The 20,800-nt window shown below is 43.9% G+C and overlaps 1 protein-coding gene across 3 annotated transcripts in view; it reads right to left on the bottom strand.

The window, feature by feature from the left end:
• MYO5B (myosin VB) overlaps window positions 1-20,800 on the bottom strand; it is a 461,360-nt gene that overhangs the window by 143,036 nt on the left and 297,524 nt on the right. For all 3 annotated transcript variants that reach the window (XM_077135491.1, XM_077135492.1, XM_077135490.1), the window contains exons 10-12: window positions 15,908-16,173; window positions 6,366-6,447; window positions 5,677-5,817 (exon numbers count right to left, since the gene is read on the bottom strand). In XM_077135491.1, the coding sequence (XP_076991606.1) occupies window positions 5,677-5,817; window positions 6,366-6,447; window positions 15,908-16,173 (489 nt within the window). The remainder of the gene's footprint in view (window positions 1-5,676; window positions 5,818-6,365; window positions 6,448-15,907; window positions 16,174-20,800) is intronic.

The raw sequence follows: 20,800 nt of genomic DNA, 5'->3' as shown, positions 1-20,800 counted from the left end.
GCCAAGGTCAAAACAACACAGCCACAAGCCACGAAACAAATCTGAAGAAGATTCTTCTTCCCTCCAGTTAGGTCAGTGACCTAACAGTGTCATGAACGTGCCATATCCACTTCCAATGCCATTTCTGCCCACTCAGGTTACTGCATGCAGCAGGAAAGCTCACCCGCTCACTAAGATCATCTAAATACCACTGTCCAGGCTCGGCTCAGCTCAAGCTGGTCCTTTTTCTCTGGAGGCTTTCCTGACCGCTCTTGATGGTACCTCTTTCTTCTTTGGAATTCCTCTCACAATTCCAATTCTTATATATGTAATCAGGATTTATACAGAATTTACAAAGTGAAATGTTGTTCACTTTGGTTTTGTATATTGTCTTAGTACAAACTGAAAGCTCGCTGGGTTTCAGAACTGCACCTTACTACTTTCTTCTAGTAGCTTAGAACTGGGTTCAAACTTAGAACTGGGTTCTGGCCATACATTGGGTACTAAACATCTAGCAACTGAGATATACACTACTAACCTCCACCATTCCCCAAATTTAAATTTAGATTTAGAGGTTTCTCTACATTAAGAATTCTGAAGGGACACTTCTTTCAATATCTTTGTAGACGGCTTCAAGAGTAAAAAGGCACCCACCTTCCCTGAAAGCATAACACGGAATCACTAAAACCACCAGATTATCAAGGATGACAGCAATGGGAAGGCGCCCCTCCTCTGTCACTCCTGCACACTACTCTCTGCACACACCCACTGAAGAGGACTAGCTCATTCCTCAGTTGTGGTCACTGACTGGTTCGCCGTTCTTGAGTTTAGATTTTACATTTGCATCACACAGGGCTCACGGTGACCCTGGCACCAGCCATTTAAGAGATGGCTTTGCTAATAAGAAAATTCATAAAATCTGTGCCATAAGGAAAATGCTTTTACACTTGAGAACAAACTTCTCAAATACTTTGTAAGCAAATGGGTTTCCCAATATTCAATTTGGTATAACTAGTATTGAATACCCAATATAAAATGCTGCAGAAAATTCAAGGGAGAAATTCTGTTTTTTTTGAAGAAGGCTATTAACTGTGTTGGGCAGAGGAAATAGGATATATTTAATTTAGCATTTTGTATATATACTGCTCCATATTTAGCTCCAAGCATCCTGTATTTAGAAACGCCAGCTATGGGGGAACAAAGGGGTCAGCCTAGTAGGGTGGTTAGCAGGCAGGACTGGAGGGCTCAGTGGGCCTCGAGGGACTGGCGGGACTGGGGCAGACAGAACATGAAGGACAAGAGCCCCCCCCACCAGGCCACACATAACTGCCTGTAACTAAACTGTGTTGTCCTGAAAGTAAAGTTGGGCTTCTGTCCAATTATGGAATTATGGAAGACTCCATAATTACACATATTCACTAATTCAGATTGGTACGAATTAAGCACGGGAAATCAACAAAGTCATGTGTATAAAAACACTTCCTGATAAGGGTCAGTCTCTTCTTTTACCCCTTCCCCAAACTAAAAATAAGGGTCAGCAAGAGCTCACAACAAATAAGATTTTCAGATAACTCTATAGCTAATGCTTATAGGGCTGATTATTAGGCAAGCAATTTTCTACACCTTTTCGATTAACTCATTTAATCTTCAAAATGATCCTACCATCTAAGCACTATGCTTATACATATTTTACGTAAGGAAACTGGGGAGAGAGAGGTTGAATAACTTGCCTGAAGTCACACAGCTCAGAAGTAGAAAAACTGGGGTTCAAACCAAGACAAGCTGGCCCTGGTAGCGTGTGCTCTCTGCTATTATGCTTTTCTGCCCACAGCAGAGAGTTCTGAGGGCAGATTTGCATGGCAGGATTTTATCTCCTCAAATCTTTCCATACAAGTAGATTATTAAAACAGGCATGGGAAAAAGAAATCAAGTTCTATATGTTGTTGAAATCTGGATTGGGGTTATCAGTAGCTCTAGAACATCCAACAAAACTAAATCCTTTTTTAAAAAGTTGACATGTGGTTTCATACACACTGCTCAGCCAGAATATGGCTTAGAAGGGACAGGACTGTCCCCATGGGTCTGGAAACCGGTGGGAGCAGGAGAGTTTTGTTAAGAGCAGCTTGGAATTGAACGTTTTCTACCCTTTTGGACAACTGAGGTTGCGTCTGTAGTCAGTGGCTTGGTCTGGGTTTGTGACTGGAAAGGGTTTTTTTCACTTGAAACCATCTTGAGTGTTCGATATTCTAGTCCCTGTGCCTGCTTTGAAGCTTCTGCCTGGAGCCATGGCACCAATTACAGGCTCTGGGGTGAACCATGGGGAGGCACTCCCGGTTTATGCCTCAGCTGCCCTCAGCTTTGGGAGTCACCCTGTTCACTGCCTGCCCCGTTAAATCCACAGTCAACCATCTCCACATTTCTAATGTAAATCCCGGTTCGCTGGTCCTGTCTGCCACCATGCATCTTCTCCAGGAAAAGTTATCCTTTTTCCAATGGCTGCTTTCACACCATGAGTTTATTCTTTTACTTGGCTTTGTGCCCTTCATGTGAGGGTCACTGAATCTAATCCTGCACCGTGTGATCTCATATTCTTTCTCACCCTGCAGAGTGTATCTGAGATATAGGGGGAGGAAAGGTGCCTGTCTTAGACAGCTGCCCCAGTCCAAAAAGACCAGTCCTGAGGGATGCCAAGCTGCCCTCCTTGTAACCCACTCTACGGGAATACCTAACCTGCTGAGGCTTAAACCATGGGAATACCCCCTCCTCTTTTTTTATTCTTTTGGTCAGGTATATTGATGTATAATTTGCACACAGTAAGATTTATTCTTTTTAGGTATACAGTTCAATGAGATCTGACAAATTTGTAACAACACACATCAGTTTAAAAACCCGCCTGTTACTAGAAGTTGCATCAGATTATACTGAATCACCCTGAATTCTCAGGCCAATTAAATCTAATAAAAAATGTTCCTACATTGTGGGGTTTGTATAATTCCTTAATCTGGTGTTCATTTTGCCTGCTTTATTACACCCATGATCTCGGCAGCAAGTGGGTCTGAAAGTGTCACATTTGCCGTACTATCTGAAATTTCACTACTCTGAGCACCCACCAGCTTAATTAGCAGGAAATCCAGACTTTCTTAAAACCTTGCCTCCAAGGGAGATCCTGACATGGAATCACAGCAGCTATATGTAGCTTGAAGTCTTTCTGAGTTGGCACCCCTGCTCTCAGTGCCACTCAACAGTTACTCTGCTGCCCTTCGGGTAAAGTCCACACCTTTCCCAATCTGCTGTGGGACCCCAACACCCACACATGGGTGCTGGGCCCTGCCTGTACACTCTTACAGCCTTCCCCCACCCCCCCCCACCCCCAGCTGACTCACTGAGGCCAAGCCCCTTGAAAGCCTGAGCCAGTCACTCTTCTCCCTCACTGGTCAACAGGGAAATCCCTTCTTCCTCTCCTGAAAGGCTTCCCCTCAAGAAGAGATACTCAGTAGGTGCTTAATACATTCTTGGTATTTGACAGATTGTAGTGGTAGGAGTTGGAATTGGATACAGTGTTTAGGTTAAATCCCTAATTTTACAAATCTGATGCAAATAAGAAGACCCACAGAATGTAAGGCAGGAAACATCTATCTATACAGTTATAGTTTTATCTTCCTTAGCTTTTCTGAAGTAAAGCAGATTCCAGCAGGGATGCCCCAAGTGATGGGCATTCGGTAGGAAGAGAGAGAATAGGAGCATCTGGGGGATCTTCAAGGCTGCAAAGCCTAGGGATTTTAGGAGGTTACTTTCACAATTGTTGAATACACTTTCACCTTGGGCCTCTCTCCCCTGAATCTGGCTGCTTCCTTCTGCAACTGCTGCCTTGTTACATGCTCTCATGCCACCCCTGTAATCACCTGCTCCCTGCCCAGCACTGCCCTAGTCCTCCCCACCCTGGCCTGCGTGCCACCCTCTGGACAGCAGCCTAAGGTCTATGTCCAACTGACTGTGTTTGTGGGTGGGGACAGTGCTCCCATCACCCTGACTTGACATTCCTGTGAAACATGTACCCTTGAGTGATGGAACTTGATGGTTCCTCAAACCACAAGCCACAACAAACCACAAGTGGCCCTGGTTGCCTGCTAAAGACCATATAAGCCAGGGAAAAAATCAAGCAGGTGGCTGCTAACCTCACAGCATCAGTCATCCTGCCACACAGAGGTGCTGTTATGAGAAACTGTGGGTAAAGGGGAAAAGAAAGGCCATGCTCCCCAGGGATTAAGGTTTATGTCAAATCAGCTCTGTATTGCAGAGCTAGGTGGACCTGTGCAAGACAAACAGGCTGTCTCCTGGGCTCCTGAGAGTAGTATACAAACTTCAGCTTCACCTTCACTACTGGAGAGGGGAGTGAAGGGCGTGGGCAGCAAACTGCAGGCTCAGCATCCCAGAGGCCTGCACTGGACACAAGGACACAGTCCTGCCTCTGGGTTACCAGCACAGAGCTGAAGCAGACAGTCACCAGTAGGCAGTAGGCATCTCAAAAGAGACTATGGTGTGTTCCTGGATGAGCATGAGAAGGAAGCCGTTTGCAGAGGCCCCCAAAGCAAGGGGGTTAGTTCAGGCGTAAATAGCATGAGGGCTCCATGGAGGGGAGATGAGAAGGCCTGGATTGCAACTTACATCATTTAGCTAGTACCGTTCAATCCAGGGGCTGTGTTTATTATCCTTACTACAAACTCTTAGGTTGGGAAAACCTGGGTGAACTCTGTCCACATTGAGAAACCAACCCCTCCTTAGACACTGACTTTGAGGATGAAGCCACGTCCCTAAAGAAATGCTGAAAAACTTAAGGAGATAAAATGTGCAAGCTATAGATTTCAGTATATTTTCACTCTATCTTTTGCCAATTTATTAATCTTTCCTTTTCATTTTCAAAGGCAATAAACTGGAAGGGAAACACCTCCTCCTCCCAAATCATCAAGCCACATTCAATCCCTCATGATCAAAATGTGGGAGACCAGAAGGTAAAAGCAACTGCGTTCTTCCCTTTCAATACTAAGAATTGTGTGGTTTTTATACTTACTGATGAAAAATGGATATACTATCCCCTTATCAACCTGTATCCAACCCCCATCAATTCACAGAGCAGGGAACCAAAGGCTAAACACAGTTAGGTGATCACTAAAATCCTGGTTCCCTTACCCCACAAACCCAAGGCCGCCTGGTTCTTTCCACGTTGGCAATTCAACTTTCCTGTCTCACCAGGTAGAGAAGAAAAGATAGAGTGGGGGACTCTACGGATCACATATACCCCTGAGTAATGTAGCTCAATTACTCACAAGCCATTTGGCACAGCAAAGATTATTGTGGGTTCTTGAGTCCTCACTCTATGAGGGCACCTGCCTACATGCTGGGGTCCTTCTCTTGGCATCTAGGACCTTTGGGGAGAACTTCATGCCAATTCATTACACTCAGCCTCTGCCAAAGAAGCACGTTTACCATGTAGCAAGGCCAGTTATGCTCATTGTGATACCTTCTAGTACATAGAATGGACACCAACAATTCCTTCAGCACACTGAAGACTGGGGTAACGAAGCACAGGTAAAATTCCAGCTTTGAGATCTCACATGTTCCCTCACACTGCATGGCTGCCCCCTGCCACACATCCCAAGCCTAGGAATTGAACTAATTTAATGACAGCATCAGTTTTACCTTACATTCTTCATCCAACAAGTCCAAGATACCCAGCTTAGCTTCTATGAGGTCAATACAAGGTTGGTTATCATAAAAATCAATCAAGGTCCAAGGAATCTGCTCCTTCATGTATTCTTCTTGTTCTAGTTTGAATACATGCTAGGACAAAAAGTGAAAGGTCAAGGTTAGTGAACTGCAGGTACAACTTGATTTTGATATTCCCTGAGCTCTCGACCATGTGATACCTGAGTCCTGAAGGGAGGTGAACACCTACTAGAAAAGGTCTGAGCACTAAGATATGGCCATGACGACAGACAAGAAAAAGGTGGCTAAGTGATTTATCATCCTGGTGTGGACCCTGCCCTAGAATATTCAAGTGATGAGCTGTAGTCTCACATCCCAGTCACAAGAAGACCCATATCTGGCTTGACGGGTGCCTAAATACCCCAGAAGCCTAGGCTCATGAGGAGGAACCAAAGCCAAGGGGAGCACCATTTACTCCAATGCATCTTCCCCACTTCTGACCTCCTCCTGAGGAGTGGAGCACCTTCTTAAGCTACGGCACCACCAGGAAACCAAAGGAAAGTCAAAGCAGAGCAACATTCCACCGACCATGAATGGAAGAGCAGTGACCTGGGCAGTGACTCCCAAGAAGAGAGAGGTTTCCCCAACCCTGACATTTACGGGTTTGAAAAAACCAAGCCTACCGAGTTGAACTGCTGCTGGAGCTTTTCATTTGCATAGTTGATACAAAACTGTTCAAAGCTGTTTAACTCAAATGTCTCAAACCTGTAGAATGGAAAGAGGAAAGGTTAAAGGTTAAGGGATATCTTCATTTACTGAGGGAATCAACGGGGCTTCAACATTCATATACTTGGATGTAAGTCTTCGAATTTATTATTCTTTCCTTAGGATCCTGTCCTAGAAGGAGAATCACCATGTTAAAGAATACAGCTTCTTAATAGGTAGAAGCAAGTTAACTCTCAGAAAAGTAGATATAATTTATGTTATTGTCTCTGGGCCACTCCCCATGTTTGAAGGCATCTTATTTTCCTAATACTGTTTAACACTGTATGTGCCAATTTTCTGGGTATATTTTGATGAGTTTGACAAATTTTCCATAGCATGTGACCACTCCACAATCCAGACACAGAGCATTTCCATCGTCCCCAAAGTGCGCTTGTACCCCATATGTCAATCCCACTTCACCCCTCAGTGGGTATATTAATATATCATAGCCCTTTGGTCAATACTGCATATTAACTTTGCTTCATTAGTATAGGAAACATGTTTTTGTTTTAGTTTGAATTTCTTTGATCACTAGAATTCAACATTGTGTGTATGTATGTGTATACCAGTCATTTGAACTTTTGAATCATCTGTAATCTTTGGTCAATTATTTGTTAGTTTTTAACTTTAAAAATGCATGTGTTAGATCTCTTTGCATTTTGGCATATCAGCACTGTCACTCATCGTCAACTCAAATTTCTAAAATATGGTTTAGATGACTGTGAGGTGAGGAGGGGGAAGGTGGGACCAGCAGAGGGGAGGATGGGTAGAGAGATGAGGGAAGCAGGAGTTTTGCCCTGTTGGCCTTTATGTTATGCCAAGGAGTCTGGGTTTTAATGGGCAGCTTTGTGAGGACTTTAAGAAATGACATAAACAGATCTGCATCTTATAAAGTGGCAGAAGGGTGGAGAAAAACAGTGATTTGGAAGAAGGCATGCAAGACTGAAGGCAAGAAGTCAAGTAAAGCAGTATGCTGATTTGAATTTGTGGACCCCAGAAAAGCCATGCCCTCTGATCTTCATTCAGCATTGATGGGTGAGAGTTTTTAAATTATCCATGGAGATGTGACCCATCCAATTGTGGGTAGTAACTTTTGATGTGTCTCCACCCATCTAAAGTGGGGATCTTATTGGAGTCCTTTAAGAGGGAACCATTTTGGAAAGAACCATGAGAGCCCATGCAGCCAGAGACCTTTGGAGATGAAGAAGGAAAATGCCCCTGGGGGAGCTTCATAAAACAAGAAGCCAAAGAGAAAGCTAGCAGACTTCGTCATTGTGTCCTCCCAGTTCAGAGAGAAACCGTGAACATCACTGGTCTTCTTGAACCAAGGTATGCTTCCCTGGATGCCTTCGATAGGACATTTCTATATCTTGCTTTAATCTGGACATTTGTCATGACCTTAGAACTATAACTTGCAACTTAATAAATTTCCCCTTTTTAAAGTCATTCCATTTCTGGTATATCACATTCTGGCAGCTAGTACAGTAGAACAGGCAGTTATCATTGAAGGAATAATCCAGGTAAGATCCAAGCAGGGCCTGATATTAGCTGTTAGCGGCCAAGCAATAGAAAGGTTCTAAAGATGTTAAGGAAGAAGGAAATGAGAGGACTTCGAATGACCAACAGGGTGCACAGATAAGATTCAATTTTACAACTGGATGGATGTGGTGTTTGCCACCAAGCCAGAAACGTCATAACAGCATCAGCAGCAGTGGCTACAAACGAGTGGGGCCACCTTATACAATGAGCAATGGCATGAGGCTGAGAGGGTGAAAAGGGACAGAAATATAGAAGAGGTTTTCGCCTTCACTCATTCACATAACAAGCCAAATGAGTTGGCAGGGGCTCTGTGAGTTAGGCTTACAAATGTTCTGTCCATGTATTTCGGGAACTTTCACTCTAAAGCAACTCCAAGAGTTAGGGTCTAATATTAATCCCATTTAATACCTGAAGAAATTGAAGTATGAGGAGATTAAATAACCTGTCCATGGTCAGATACCAGTAAATAGAAGAGCCAGGATTTGAGCTCAGGGAGTCCAATTTCTGAGACCAGACTTTTAACTCAATGAGGAATAATCAGTCTCATAAAAAAGGAGGAAGAGATAACTTGGGGAAGGTCTGTGCACAAGCAGGATGGCTTCCCAGAAGAGGTATCTGAGCACGTGGAGAGTGGGAGAGGGTCTGGCGGCACAGGCTTCAGTTTTCTCTACAACCTCCATGTCTCCACCCCTTCCATTCTTCCATATGGACAATGGACTTTTCTCACACAAGCTCTTGCAAATACATTGCACTCCCTAAAAATCATCCCCAAATAGAACTGAAGCTGTCTCTGGTAGGATTAGGGATGGTGGCAGGGGGTTAGGGGAGAAGGACCAGTACAAATGGTTGCAGCAGACACCCAAGAATCATGTCAGCGCCTAGATAACATGAGGCTTTTTTTCCCTCCTCTCCTGTGTGATTACTCCACTCCCCACCCCACCAGGTAGAAAACACTTTGAGATCAAAGGAGTTAACTGCTTAGACACAGCCAGATTAAAGTACAGCTTTGGTCGTGCCCATGTAGGAGAAACCATTCTAGGTTAATAAAACAAGATCAAAGATGCAAAGTCCAATCTGGGAAGAAGGGAGGCATGGTGTCTGCCAGTCATTATGCTGGCGTGAGATCTTCTCAGTCCAGGTGAAGGTCCAAAGACTGAATCAAATCACCTAGGCCTTCATTCTCTTGTTTCCCCTCAGTAGAGGGTGCTGACAACTGTCTAGCCATAGAAAATTTAACTAATAAAAGCTTAAAGGCAGATATAAGAGCTACCCTAGCATTTGGCCAGTAATAGCAATTGGGTATGTTGGCAGAGCTTGTATTGAGTTCAACAGATAAAGGATTTAAATATCTTCCATTTGCTGTTTTTTAAAGGTTTGCATTGGCAGTATTCCACAATGAACACCCTCATTAATTTGAGATGGCCCAAAATTAGTTCATAATTTCCCTATTTCTAAGATACTATCTGGTAACAATTCTTCTGCCATCTAGTGTAATTACTGTAACATCGAATGGCCAGAGATGAATGAGCGGCTTCAGTAGCTTGGAAATGTTTGAGATGACTGAGCCACAGCCAGGAAGATAGAGTGACGTCTCCTTCACAATCCAAGTCTCTCTTCAAAAGAGATGACTTCTTAAAATAAACACAATGGATCAATTTATAGTTCACAACGTTAAAATGTCACAAAGAAGCTTACATAATAGAGGGAAGTGCATTTCTCCTGTAAAATCAACGTTGGGATATTCAGACCAGAATCCTTGGGTAGGAGGAAGGGCAAAGCATGGAAGGAGGAAATGTGCTGAATCTTAGGGTGTGTCCTCATGGTGGTACAATTACCACCTCTGTTTCTATTATCTTCAAAATGTGGTAGAAAAGCATGCAATTTTCTTTATATTACTTTCCAATTTCAGAGTTGTTGCAAGGGCCACAACTGCTTCTAAAAATAACATCTTTTGGGAAGTGAAACTGCAATAAAAAGTTCACCAATCACTTTCAGTTAATTATTAGCCTCCATGCACGTCTCACTCCATGACCTGGAGAGAGGGCAGAGAGACAATGAGAGGCTTTGAAGGTTGGGAAACAGTACTTCACCCTAAGCACAGGTCAAAGAATGGGGATCTCTTAACTCAGCCTCCTCTTTCTATGTTATAGAAGATCACTATCACTCTATTGAAGGCAGATAAAAAAAAATGTGGGATTTAGGTTAGATATAGAAGAGAAGGACTTCCAGGGAATGTTAATTGTTAAAAGTCACATATCGAAAATAATTTGGGCTCATTTTCTCTGGATAAACCTTTAAAAACAGGTCCATCATGCTTTGGAGTCAGAGAAATAAGCCAAGCATCCTCTCAGTGGCCATGTTAGCATGGCCAACTCTTCTCATCTCTTTACTAAATCGTCTCAGGATGCTGGCTGCACTTAGAACAAGAGAACTTTAATTCTGCTCACGTGCTTCCCTCTGTGTCTAGATATCCCAAAACAGGACTTGTCCCGCAGGAAAAGTAAGTCCTGCACATCCTAGGGCAAAAGACAGTGATTCTCCAGGAGGGATCCAAGCCCTTTGAGTTTGCAATGTGTTCCAATGCCCAGCTCCTCCTCACACCTGGAACTCCATGTGGGACAGGAAAATGCTGCCATATGGTAATCCTCTCCGAGCACATCAGCTGAATTGACCCAAGACCTGTGAGGGTTGCAAAGAAGAGTGATCCAGGGTCCCTGTCCCAAAGAGGTATTGGAGAGATGACAAGAAATCAGGATATGAGAACCTCTCCCCACAAGGGGTACAGATTTTATGTGTTACAGGCTTTTTTTGGGGAGGGGGGGGTGCAAGGTCTGGGAAATGCCATATGCTTCTAAAGAAGGATGAGGTCTTGGGGGCTGCTGGCAAGGACAGGGAGAAAATGGATTTCATTTGGGTCTTAAAAGCATGCAAGGGTGTCTGACTACAAGTATTCTCCCAAAGGACTGCTTTAGAGTTATTCTTGAAGGTTGAAAGAGGCCTTTAAAGCACTCTGAGTTATAAGGCTCCCTGGGAGGCTGGAAGATTTGAGGGTGAACCCAATGGCTTCAGGTGATCTGATGGTTCTGACCCTTGGAGACAGCTATATATGCCCATCCTAAAAATGATGTTTCCAGGAACCTTCTGGGTTTTCCAGGGCTGGGCCACTGTCCAAAGGCTGGCAGATAAATGCAACTGCTGCCTTCTCTTCCTCCCTTCTCCATGAAGCCTTTCCATAATGGTTAGACTCCAGCTAAATTGGTCAAAGAAGAGCTGAATTGGGGCTGCAAAAGAATCTCTGAGTCTATTTGGGAGTGGGAAACCAAGAAAACAAGTACTACAAGCCAAAGAAAAGGAATTTCCATCAAAATGATGAAAGTGAACAATGAACCTAAGTAGCTTATCCAAAATACATCGCCAGGGAACTCGGGATACATGTGGATGCTAATGTAAAGTTTGGAAGTACCATACCAGACAAGAAAGTTATACAAGGGACAAGAAAGTTATACAAGGGGCAAGAAAATTATAAAACACAAGCAATCTCATTTCCCAATTCATGGAGTCAAAACTTTCTTACCTCCCCCCTTATTCTCCTCTCCACTGCTTCTCAGTCTTATGAGTGAATATACCCTGCCACGCTCCAAAAGTATTCCAGGCCAACTCTCCTCAGGAAGACTGGCTGGCTATAGCCAACACACCCTGCTACTTCAGCGTTCTGAAGGTAGAAATAAATGACTTCCCAAATTGAAGTCATTTATTTCTTGTTGCCTTGAGGAACAGTGAGGAATAAGGGATTGAGGTTGCAACTAATACAGCCTGTAGAAACAAATGCTGGTGAATGCAACATGGAAAGGAAACCCTAGTGAAAAGCAGTCTGCCTTTTCCCATCCCTGCCTGGTAAGAAATACCTGCAGGCAGCTTCACAGATGCTTAGTAAGAAAGTGTTTGGCTTGGGTAGCTACTTCGTTCTGGTATTGCCTGATATGAACTTTTTTTAAGCTGGGGCAGGGGAAGGGGAGCAGGGGAGCAAGATGCAGGGGAGCAAGATGCAGGGAACCCATCCTCACACCAGGGAGCTGGGCATCTGGAAAAGTGCAGGAAGTAGTAGCAAGCTGGCCTGAAGTCCAGGTCTCTGAGCAGGGGCTCTTCATAGCTGTGGTGGAGGCAGCTGCCGCCCAGTCTCAGGATTTTGCAGTCTTTCCTACACTATGAACAGCCTACCAGTTAGAACATCATGACAAGGGGACATATGCATATATCATGCTGCCTTGTGCTTGCTTATATATATACAAGCGAGTGTTTATCTGCTCTGGGTGCTGATTCTGTAGTAATATTTTAAAACATTTATTTATTTTTTTTAAAGTTGGGGAGTGGCTTGTCTACAGTAGAGAATTCTTGTCAGTTCTGTCTCTAGTATGAGCTTGTTTGGTGGGCCAGCAATATCCTAGATAGGGGCTGCAGTTCATCTGGGGACAGTTATCTCAGTTGAAGAAATTTGTGCCTACTTTGGGAGGTGAAGGGAGGAAGAGTAATTCCACTCTTATTTTCTAGCTCTGCATATTTCTAACCTAATTCAAAGGGGGAGTCAGCTCCTTAGTCCTTCCTTCTTTAATGAATGGGGGTTCACTATATTCAAAACCCACCCCACCCATCCTTCCTAGTCTCTCCAGTTTCCACATGCCACTCTGATGCCAGTGAGAGGAGGAATAGAAATTCAAAGGCATACGGTCACTCCAAGGGCATCCTCTAGGTGTATCAAGGTATCCCCATACTCTGGCTGAGAATGAAACAATAGATATAGGGTCCTCTGCCTTTAAAATGTTTGGTGGTCAGGGTTATGGATAGAAAACCAGTAAAAATAAAAAAATTTAAAATGTTTGCGTTTTCTGATGCTATGGAGGATGAAATGCTCTTTATGGAGAACTGCTTCTCATTATCTTGAATAAAGCCTATAAGACTAGAATTCACTAGTGTCTTTAGGCTCGTCTTTAGGAAGTGGTAAAAGAGAACAAGAAAGGAAGGTAGCCAGCATGATGTGTCCACTCCCAGGTAACTGAGGAATAGTCACATTCAAACAAGGAAGACTGATTCAGTGAGTTTCTGCAAGGATCTGAAATCCAAAGGAGACCAGGCAGATAAAATGCCCCAAGTGGAGAAAAGAGCTGTAAACAGTTCACATAAACTATCTCAAACCTCCATCAAATGTTCTTTGTCATTTTCTGCCAGATTAAGAAATGATGTCACTGACCTGACAGGTCATAAATAACACCTCCAGATTCAGGCCACCTCTCTCATGTGGTTGTATTTTTGGTTTTAATTTCCTAAGGGTTCATTATAGACCCCTGACCAGGAAGGAAGTACAAGCTTACACATTAATTTCTTGGCTGACCAGTACTGTTAAGGAACATGCAAATATCCACTTAGGGAATGTTTGTTAAGTGCTTTTTTGTCAACCAATGGCCCAGAGTGACTTGGCCACAGTTTCTTCCTCAGGTACACTGTAACTTGGTAACTCCAGACCTACCTCGCATCTAACTTACTAACTTTACTCTGCTTACAGGGTGTGAACTTGACATTGCACTGGGCAGAGAGAGGAGTAACTGTGGATAGGCTTTTCTTTCTTTCCAGGAGAGTGAATCATTTTTAAATATGACCATTTTATGACAGAATTTGAAAAAGGAAACTAGCTTCTAAGAAAGAACATGGATTCAAAAAGGAGAAAAGAAAACAGCATTCCAGTAGCATAACTGGAAGAAAGGACAAAGGATAAGAAAATCCCCCCCACAAGGGGCCCATGAGGCTTGGACCTGTGACAGGGCCTTGCAGGGAGAAGCCTCTAGTGCTTTTTATCCCACTGAGTCCTGCCCTCACTGAAAAGCTGCCCGATATTCACAAAGGAACCCACGGGCAACTCCAAAATGAGGGAGGCACATAGGTCAGGAGTTGGCACTAGAAATACGTGTCAAGGTCCTCTGGATACCTGGCCTAGCCTTTGGCAACTGTGCCTTTCAAAGCACAGTTAAGACTTTTCAGCAATATATTTCTCTCCTTTGGACAGTCACATAGGGCATTAGAAAAAATCAACTTAGTGATCAAAATTCAGTGGCACATATGAGCACAAAGTCCCAGCTTGCAGTCCCAGTTGGCATCTGCAGATTTAGCAGCACCAGGAGAATAATCCACAGAGGCCTCCCCTCAATGAGCAGACACTTTCACTGGATTTCCCTGGGAAGAAAAGAATGATTCTACTTAAATTCAAGGCACTGCTAAGAAGATATATGAATATCATATAGCTGAGGCGTAATTTTTACATAGCAATAATATTAAAGTCATAATATTTTTACATGCCATTAACAGTAAGAGTTCACATGTTAATTAATCTTTCCAAACCAAAACCTAACCCCAGAGTAGATGCAACCTCCAACTTTCTAGGGTGATTCCCCACTGTTTGCTCCTCTTCAGCTCTGAGGCTTCCTCTCCACACTTGACTTTTTCCATATTCTACACCCTCTTTAAAGATCCAGTTCAAATCTCACTTTGTATCAAGCTTTCAACTGACTATGCAAACGAGTGTGCTTCCTTCTGCCTTGAAACTTTCATAACACTAAATATCTGGACCATCAAATTGACCATTCTACAATTTCTTCAGTTGCTTCTTCTGTTACTTAACTTATTTATATGACTAAACACCTCAGAATGTCTCAGACAATTTTGATGTCAGAAATCGTTTCATTTTTCATTCATTCCCTCCATTGCATGTGATATGGTTTAATTTGAAACCCAGTGATCAGCAAAGAACACCAGTGTTGGTGAAAATAGGATAGTACCTTTGTGCATGGAGAAGTGGCTACTTCTAAATGGGGTTTTCCGTCACTATAGTCTAAACACAGGGTAAGCCTCAGCTGAGTCCAAGCCCACTAAGCAGTTGTTCTCATTAGAGCATCACTGTTCTTGTAAGTCTGCACTTCTATGGGTAAGAAATCCTATTTTACCACAGAAGCTATAACTTCTAGAAAGCTTCAGGAGGATTTCGTCTATTATTAGCTTAAAGAGGGCAGGACATTGGTTAAAAAAAAAAAAGTGCAAGGAAGGTTGCAACCCAGTTCATATAACTTCAAACAATTCTAGAATGATCTGAAAAGAATCCCAGAGAGACTCTGGCTCCAAACTTCATTTTGAGCTATGAAAACTAAAGGTCAGAGGGGAACTGTGATCTGCAGTCATTCAGCTAGTTGGTGACAGCGACGAGAAAAAAATCCAGACTTCTGACTCCTACTTAAGTACAATTTCTACCATGCTAGGCTTCCTCTCCCTGCAAAAATGTGCTGCTTTATAAATAATTATCCTTTCAATTAGGTTAGAATTCTGGAAGGAAGAGAAACTTCAAGAATGACCACACATAACAAGATGTATACAGCATTGTGCAAAATTACAGTATTACAGACCTTGACTGATGAGAAAGTTTATGAGGTTTTATGGTAGACTAAAATAAAACAAGGCTATAGGGTATAAAACCTGAATTCGATTCTATTTTTCAAGCACTTCCTGAGTGATGTTGGATAAAGAATTTCTCTCTCTGGGTCTCAGTTTCCCAGCTGTAAAAACGAATGCCCACAGGGTTTCTCAATGGGGGAAACCATAGGTGTTTTGATAGGGTACCTCCTTCCTTGGGACTGTCCTCCATATTCTAGGATTCTTAGCATCCTTGGCCTGCACCCACTAGATGCCCAAAATGATCCCAGTCATTGTGACAAATGCCCCCCTGCATTTCAAACTCCCTTACAGGAGTGGTTAAGAATCATTGGGAAGAAACCTCCTTGCTGGTTCTAAAAGGCTGGTGAGAAGACACTAAAAAAAGGCTAGTGAGAAGACACCAATGACACACAAGGGTGGGGAGTGAAAGGCTGGAGGGTGGGGGGCCTACCCGTAGATGTCCAAGACCCCGATGAAGGAGTGCTGCTTGAGGGAGGTGTGCAGGGCCTTGTTGATGTGCTCCACAATCCAACCGAACAACCGGGCATAGATGTGCTTGGCCAGGGCATTGCGTGCATTGACTACCTGCTGCAGAGACATGGTCTTGACGTAGGTCTCGGAGGTGGTGACCAGCTTGCGGTGGCACAGCCAATGCTCCATCTGACTATGCTCTACCCCCAGGAGTCGGCAGAAGTTGTTGAGGTGTTCATCCTGGGGCTGGGAAGAAGGGGACAAGGAGAAGATTGGGTTCAGAGTGGGGGCTGGAGGGCAAGTCCACCATCCTGTCCCTCCCCTAGGCTGCCTAAATGGAAAACAAGCTCCAGCACCCCAGAATCCCACTTTATCCCTGGAAACTGCTCAAGCTTTTCACACACACTTTTGTACCTGCTAAGGTGAGATGACAATTACAGCTCAAACTGATTGTTACACCTGCTAATGACCAAATTATCAGGGCTTTTAAAAAAATAAAAAGCCTCCATTTTCCCTAGTTCCTGTCACTTCTTCCATTGCCAAGAAGCTGCTATATCATTCGTAGGAGAAGATTCCTCAAATGAAGGGAAAGGAATGAGAACTGATAGCTCAGGAAAGGAAAATACATTAAGAGTCAAGAGCCAGAATGCAGCAGATTCATGGGAATAGGCACAGTTTCCGTTTGCAGAGCTCCATATGCAATGTTCAACCCACAGTCCAGAAAGAGATTCTATGCTCCGTCTTAGAATTCTTCACTTATAAGTGTCACCTTTGATTAGAACCTAGGCTAACCAGCTTTATGCTCAGAAACGAGCTATGGGTTCCTAAAGTTAGAAAGGATCTTCAAAGGCATTCAGTCACTTCCCTCCCTTTGGCTTCAGTTTCCCCTTCTGTAAAGTAACAGGGATGGACTAGATCAATTAGTCTCCTCTGGGGGGTGTGACACAGGAGAATCACTTTGGAGAAGAAAGCTTTTCTAAGGCTCTGGTCCCATGCATCCAACTGCCTCTTGGAGCTTCATTCGAGTCTTGTCTCTCAGTTATCCAAAGTACAGATGATAACATGTGGCCCTTTTGCAACTGGATAATCAAATTGCCCATGGAGTCTTCTCTTATTTCACCACCCAGAAAGTACAGATCTCTTGGATAATCCGTGCTCTCACTCAGAACACCCCACAGAAAACCGCTCAGTTTCTGAGGTTCCTCTTGGCCATTATTCATTTTCTGATCTAAATCCACCTGGAAGGTTGATAACCCAGCCAAGAGCCTACCAGAGAGCTTATTTTCTCTCAAGTGGGAACAATAACATACCTACTCCTTCTAATGGCCCTAAGTTGCTTGTGGACCTCATTTTCTGATGAGGCTGCCCTGTAAGACTTAAACGAGGGCTTTGTTCAATGAAAACCAACTCAGTTAACTATACCTTCCCCACCCCCACACTATATACCCAGGAATTTTTTTTCCTACAGATATTTAAAATCTGGCTACTCAAAATATCCACAATTATCAGTGCCAGAAGGAAAGAACCTCCCAAACCTTTAAGATCAGCATTTCTCCAAAGCACGGTATATGGAACAGTAGTTAAAACATTAATTCTTCAATACCAGGGATCCACCAGGGATGATACCAGGTTAAACAAAGCTGAACTGTTTTTTTAATGTTCTTTATCAGCACCAAAAGATAGATATCTTACACAGCATTTCTGGAACATATTTGACCATGAATCTTTATTTTCCTAAGAAATTGTCAAATTTTAAGGTTCTCAGGAAAACACTTTGGAAGCTATCATTCTAATCTTACCCCCCTTCTTTTTCAGACTTGGAAAATGAAGCTAAGTGAAGTACCCTGACTTCTGGCCCAGAGCTTCCAACTCCAGTCCTGGAGAGAATCAGCTTGGTTTGGTCGGGCAGGTATGAAAGAGATCACTGTCTGCACACCCACTCAGCTGGGAGGGTTTCATGGCCACTTCTCCTGGTTAGCCACCTTTTACTCTGTCCCCTCTCCCTAAAAGCCCCCCTCTCCCAAATGTAAAGCCATATGTGATAAAGTTAAGTGCCTGGGCACTGCTTGGCAGGCAACAGGTTCAGAGGTGGTGACTGTCCAATTCATTAATCTGACTCATTTTTAAGAAATTCTTGACTGCTAGGCACAACCTTGCAGCTGAATCCCCTGACATTTAAATGGCCTTCTAGCAGCAAACACAACCGTCCAGGGCCTGCCCACCTGCTCCCTCACTGTCCAGGCACTTCATACAGTGGGTGCAGTGGAGAAAGAAGCCATAGACATCCAAGCCAGAGAGCTGAAAAGAGTTAGGTGCCTGCCTGATAATCCCCCTGGGACAAGTTTCCCCATCTACTGTGGTGGGCGTGGTTCGCTCCTCCATACCCCCTTCTGAGTGTTGATTAAAGGTGTAACTGAAACTGATTTAACATCATGCAATTACATTTAAGCTTAATTAAATGATGCTAAATCCCTGAAAAATAGGCAGCATCATAGGTAGCAGATTAGTTTTATGGAACCATAATGCCAAATTCAAGAAACAAATTGCCTTTAGTGTCCAAGTAATTGCATGCTATTGCATCTCCAAGGAAACTCTGGCAGTCCTGGAACACATTTTCATGCTTTAATTAAAAATAAAAGCTACCAAGCAGAATGCACAGTGCTTATGGACCGCAAGCCATTCCAGTAGGAGGCCCACACTCTATGCCCCCAAAACAAACCAAAATTCATTTGAGAGAGAGGTTTTTGGTAGCAACCATTTAATGAAGCATTTCTCAAGTGTATACAACATGCCCAGCAGTGCGCTAGGCACCAGTTGGGGAGGTGCGTGGGGGGGCATCAGGGTAAGTGGAGGAAATCCTCATCCAGTTGAAGGAGCAACCTAGCAGTGGTACAGGGGAAAGGACGCTGGCTGGATCCTAATCTCAGTTTTGCCATTAATTTTTATTGTGACCTTAGAAAAAGAGTTTTCCCTCTTCTCTGGGCCTTATTTTTTCCTCCTCTGTCAGTGAGGGGGTTAGAAGAGATGAGCTTAAGGTCCTTCTGGCTCTAATGAAAGCGACAATGTTAATAGTCAAGGACTCAATCGCCAGGGACTCTGCAGTAAGGTCTTCTAGTGCAGCTTTCACTGAATTCTTATACCAACACTCTGAGAAGATAATTCATACTCTGCAGATGAGGAAACAGACTGAGACAGGTTCAGTCACCTGCCCAAAGACAAATCCAGTAAGTGGCAGAACCAGGTTGAAACTGGACAGGCTTGACTTGAAGTTCTCGCTAGCAATTAGTTCTCTATATACCCACTAACTGGAGAACAATATAAGATTAGCCTAGACTATACACCTGTGCTCAAAAACCTTCTGGGGCTCTCGGCTTTCAAAAGGCCTCCTCCCTCTCTGCACAGCCACCTTGGGTTCCATCTATTCTTCCTGATATTCCTGCCTCATTCAGTCTCTATACAGTCAGTAGGTAGGAGCCCCACGAAAGGCTAGGGTGGGACAGCGCAACAGGCATGGCTTTGCAGTTTGGGGAGATGGGGCTGGGGGGTGGTAAACTGGCATTAATCATCCATTTTCCTTCATACCTGAATGCCGCCTCAGAGGCCGGGTTTGGAAATCAGCTCTAAGATAAGACAGATCGTTTACTTCAGACACAAGGCCCTGGCTTTCCACAGAGGTACGGGCCCCATACCAGTAGCTCACTGGTCCTGGTCCTGTGGCTTACCATCAACCCCCTCCAAGTTCTCAGATTACTGGACCAGTCTCACTACCCTGTGTTTCACCCCTGAGGCCCAGGGAGCCTCCAGCATCCATTCTTCTCCTTACTGAGGACCCACAAAGGGCTGCAGGCTGTGTAAGGTGGTGATACAGTAAGAAGCAAAAACCATCTCTGCCCTCAAGTTGCTCACAGTCTCTTGAAAGAGAAAGACCTACAGCAAATAACTATGCAATCAATGTAAACGACAATTATGCTAAGCACCATGGGGGACAGGTGCATAGTGCCATGAGCTTTGGGATGTGGGGGGATGTGGCCAGGATGTGACCCTGAGGAAAAAGGGCCAAGAAAGGGGGGTGGAGTATTGGGTGAAAGGGGCTGAGAGAATGTTTCCCATCCTTCCTGCATCTCACCAGCCTGCACCAGGAGTTGTCTATGCCAGTTTTCCTAATCTCATCTGCCCTGGATACCATGCAAAGCATGGTTACTGTAAGGAACCATGGGACATTTATTGGGGTGTGGAAAGGGTGGGGAGGCACAGAACTTCTAATGCCTTTCTATTAGGGGAAAGATGCCAGGGATAAAACTTTGATGGCCGTAAAGACACAAATTAGGGGAGTGTGTTTGGTCTGTGTTGGAGGTTCATCTGTCATCCTCCACCAAGACACAGATACTTCCATATACCTCGTCTTGGTAGATGTCAGAACATGCTCCAAAGGCACCTAACACTACCCAGAACCAACATTCCTCCTCTCCTTTCATACTGGGCTCAGACTTTCCAGGCCTCAGGAGGCCACAGAGTCCAAGAAACAGAGAGCAGCAGGCTTGATGGGCCTAGGTGACCTTCAAACCCAAGCCCATTTCTCCTTTAGGAAAAATATCTGGGGTGGGGGTAGGGAAGTGGGGTAGAAGAAGAGGTGATGAGCTTTGCTGGGTGCCAGCTCCAGTTCAGGTCTTCCTCTAACTTCCTATTAACTTTTGATAATAATCCCAGATTCTAGGGATTATATGAATGCCCAACTGAAAACATACCATCTTGACAGTGGCATAGTTGACATTCTATATTACTATCTTTTGTCTTTTCCCAGCATCTGATTATTTAAACGCTAAGGTCCTTGGCAGAAAAAATCATATTCTATACTCCCTAGGACCCAGCCATA

Source organism: Tamandua tetradactyla, chromosome 18, assembly GCF_023851605.1.
Source record: "Tamandua tetradactyla isolate mTamTet1 chromosome 18, mTamTet1.pri, whole genome shotgun sequence".
Classification (NCBI taxonomy): Eukaryota; Metazoa; Chordata; class Mammalia; order Pilosa; family Myrmecophagidae; genus Tamandua; species Tamandua tetradactyla.
Note: the sequence above shows the minus strand (reverse complement) of the source record. Positions and strands in the feature narration are given on the sequence as shown.